The 3,357-nt window shown below is 48.4% G+C and overlaps 1 protein-coding gene across 1 annotated transcript; it reads right to left on the bottom strand.

The window, feature by feature from the left end:
- Window positions 1-229: 229 nt before the first annotated feature.
- LOC126719901 (uncharacterized) lies at window positions 230-646 on the bottom strand. Its single transcript, XM_050422401.1, has one exon. The coding sequence runs from the start codon at window positions 644-646 to the stop codon at window positions 230-232; it is 417 nt and encodes a 138-aa protein (XP_050278358.1).
- Window positions 647-3,357: the final 2,711 nt, after the last annotated feature.

The following is a 3,357-nucleotide window of genomic DNA, read 5'->3' as shown; positions in this document are numbered from 1 at the left end:
ATATGAGATCTGAGTCTACCCCGGGGGCCTCATAGGGATCCCAGGCGAATACGTCCGCATTCCATCGAAGAAAATTAATTAGTGTTGACTTCTCCTGTGGTGGTAATTCCGAGCCGATCTGAAAAAACCTCTCAGGGTCTGATCCGACGAGTACTTTCTCCAGCTCCTTATAGATCACCTCCATGGCTGGTCCTCCACCACCCGCAGTTGGGGCCGGGCTTATTGATTGCTATAAGCCGTTCTCGACTGAAGTGGAAGGTTCACTATTTGGTCGTCGTGAGATTGCCGACACCATGCATTGCCTAGCCATTCCTTGGTTCCCAATTATTTCTTTGATTTGGCTTCCCGACGGATACTTCACTTTTTGGTGCAAGGTTGATGGCACAGCCCCTAGTGCGTGAAGCCACGGCCGGGCCACGATAACGGTGTAGGGAGAGTACGCATCTACGACAATGAAGTTCACCTCTACTACGTCCGAGTCTGTTTGCACAGGCAGCCTTATCATGCCTTTTGGGGTGACGATTTTTCCTTCAAAGCTGACCAGAGGGGAATCGTATGGCGACAAGTCTTCTGGCTTCAAGTTCAGCCCCTTGTATAAATCAGGGTACATTACCTCCACGGCACTGCCTTGATCAACTAACACCATTTTCACGTCATAACCTCCAATTCTGAGCGTGACGACTTGGGCATTATCGTGGGGTTGAATGGTTCTTTTCTTGTCCTCCTCCGAGAACCCGATTAATGGCGTGGTCCTCACTCTGGCTCTCTTTGATTCCCTTTCGTCTGGCTCAGTCGGGAACCATGCCCACTGACATTACTCTGAAAGGGCTGGAGCCGGTCCTTCCAGGTGCGGCAAGAATGACATTTATTGTGCCAATGGGTGGCCTCAATGCACCTTGTCTGGTTTCGATATTTGACTGTTCCTGCCATCCTTCAGGTCGGTGCAACAGATGCCTCAACTTCCCTTCTCGGACGAGCCGATCCAAATGATTTTTCAGATTCCTGCAATCATCGGTGGTGTGACCTGGCTCCTGGTGGTATGCGTAGTACAGATTCTGATTGCGTTTTGAAGGGTCGCCTGCCATCCTGTTCGGCCACTGAAAAAAGGGTTCGCACTTCACCTTTTCTAGGATCTTGTGCAATGGTTCTCGGAACACAGCATGGACTACCTGAGCCCCGGTAGGTCCGGACTATTCCGCGTAGTCTCTTCTCGGCCTGTTATTGCTGTGAAAGTGGTCCGACCTGAAGTCCCTCCTCTCCTGAGGACAACCTTCGCTTTACCCTTCCCCATCTGCTGGTCCTCCTCGACCCTTTTGTACTTGTCAATTTTGTCCATGAGTTAGCGCACGCTGGTGACTGGCTTCCCAGTGAGGGACTTTCTTAAGCCATGTTCTGTCGGCAGGCCCTTTTTGAACGTACTAATGGCGTCGTCATCGTAGTTTCCTTCTATCTCGTTATACATTTCCCAGTATATGTCCGAGTAGGCCTTCAGCGTCTCTCCTTCCCGCATGGACAAGGATAGGAGGGAATCGAGGGGCCGAGGGACTCTAGTGCTGGTGATGAAGCGGGAACCAAAAGCCTGTGTCAGCTGATTAAAGGAATCTATGGAATTTGGCTGGAGGGCATCAAACCATCTCATCGCCATGGGTCCCAAGCTGGACGGAAACACCTTACATATTAACGCCTCATCCCTGGAGTGGATGGCCATCCTATGATTGAATTGGCTTACATGCTCTACTGGGTCAGTCCGACCATTGTATATGGCAAACGTTGGTTGATGGAACTACCGAGGAAGCACTACCCTCTCTATTCTACGCGTGAACGGCGACTGGGAAATGCGATCCAGGGCCTTGCTCATGGCATCGTTGGCCAGGCCTTGGTAAGACGGACTTTTGTGGCTGCGTTTGCGAGACCGCTCTTCCTCATAGGAAAACGTCTCACTCGGAGGTGTTCTTGATCTTCGCTTGTATTCGTTATCCTCATCACTGCTAGTGTCCGAGCCGGGTGAAGGACGTCTTCGCTGCGCTCGGCGCAGCTTCTTCTTTAAATCATCAATCTCTTGCTGTAAAGCCTTTCGCTTGTTCTGCTTATGGGATGCATGATCTTTCCCCTTTGAGCAGCTCTTACTCGTGTGAGAGGTGTTCACACTGCCCTCTCGTTGATTATCTTGGTCCTTCCTTCGTTCGAGATTCAAAAAATTGTCCTACCGTTGGGAATTTGCACGTCCGGTTTGGCGCAGACCTGATCCTTCCATTTCTTACAGATTCACTTGTCGAGACACAAGTTCTCCCCACAGACGGCGCCAATTGTAGGGGCGGTTTTTGGGGCCCAGGCCCAGCAAGTAGGTGGTTCTGGCCCAAAAGTCCCCAGACAATGAATTTGTAGAGAGCGGGTTACAGAACTAGGGCCAAACGAAGTGAATGTCAGTTGGATGTATGCCATGCAACATATTGAACGTGAGAATATTCCATTTATGTTCAATATGATATCGGTCCGAGGAGACGTATAAATGCACCTCTTGCTCTGTTTACAGACTACAGAATTCTTTCACCTCTCTCTCTCTCTCTCTTTTCTCAACTCCCCGATCCCCTCTTCATGGGGATTTTCTTCTCTTATATAGCACCCTTAAATTGATAAGGGCCTTACACTTGTTAACCATCTAGACTTTCACTTGAGTGCCTGTCCCATCGGACATCTACCTTATCTTTCTGGGAGTTGCACTGGCCAAGATAACACTATTCACCTGTCTTCTTCACATTAATGCGACTGGAAAAGTAGCTTCCTTGCATTTAATGCAGCAGCTGTGGTTGCCTCCTGGACGTCTAACACTTTCCTCTTGCTTGGGATGGTTCCTCACTGTGTGCAGGGTGTACGTTGGACTCCCATTTGGTGTGTCCGAGGAGGCACTCCTCCTCGGACGCCCCTTTAAATAAGTCCGGCCCAACAGGATTGGGTTGGAAATCTTCTGGCCCCCTTTTCCCTTCTTGTCATGGCTAGACTCCACGCGGGGCCCAAAGCCCACTGTTGACTTGTAAATTTTACCCCTACACATACCATGCCAAAATAAGAAACCATAATAATAATAATAATAATTCATAAGTAAATAATAAACATCCATATAACAAAATGGGCAAAATCAGTGTTAATTCAAAACCCAAAACCAATAAAAATTTTATTTCATCAACTTGAAACCAAACACAACCTAATGGAAAGTGACTAGTTCCAACTAATGCTCTTAATGGGGGCAGCCAAACTCACTTGATTCCCATTTCGCCAACTGAAGTGAATTGCTATTGGTTATCTGATAAACAAAATATCCGATACTTCATAGAAGGTGTAGTGGGTCATGAGAGTTTG

This window comes from Quercus robur, chromosome 3 (assembly GCF_932294415.1).
Source record: "Quercus robur chromosome 3, dhQueRobu3.1, whole genome shotgun sequence".
NCBI classification, from domain to species: domain Eukaryota; kingdom Viridiplantae; phylum Streptophyta; class Magnoliopsida; order Fagales; family Fagaceae; genus Quercus; species Quercus robur.
This window is presented reverse-complemented; position numbering and strand designations above follow the sequence as displayed.

Excerpts from the sequence above, each read along its gene's own strand:
- LOC126719901 (XM_050422401.1), bottom strand. The coding sequence starts at position 646 with ATGGTGTTAGTTGATCAAGGCAGTGCCGTGGAGGTAATGTACCCTGAT.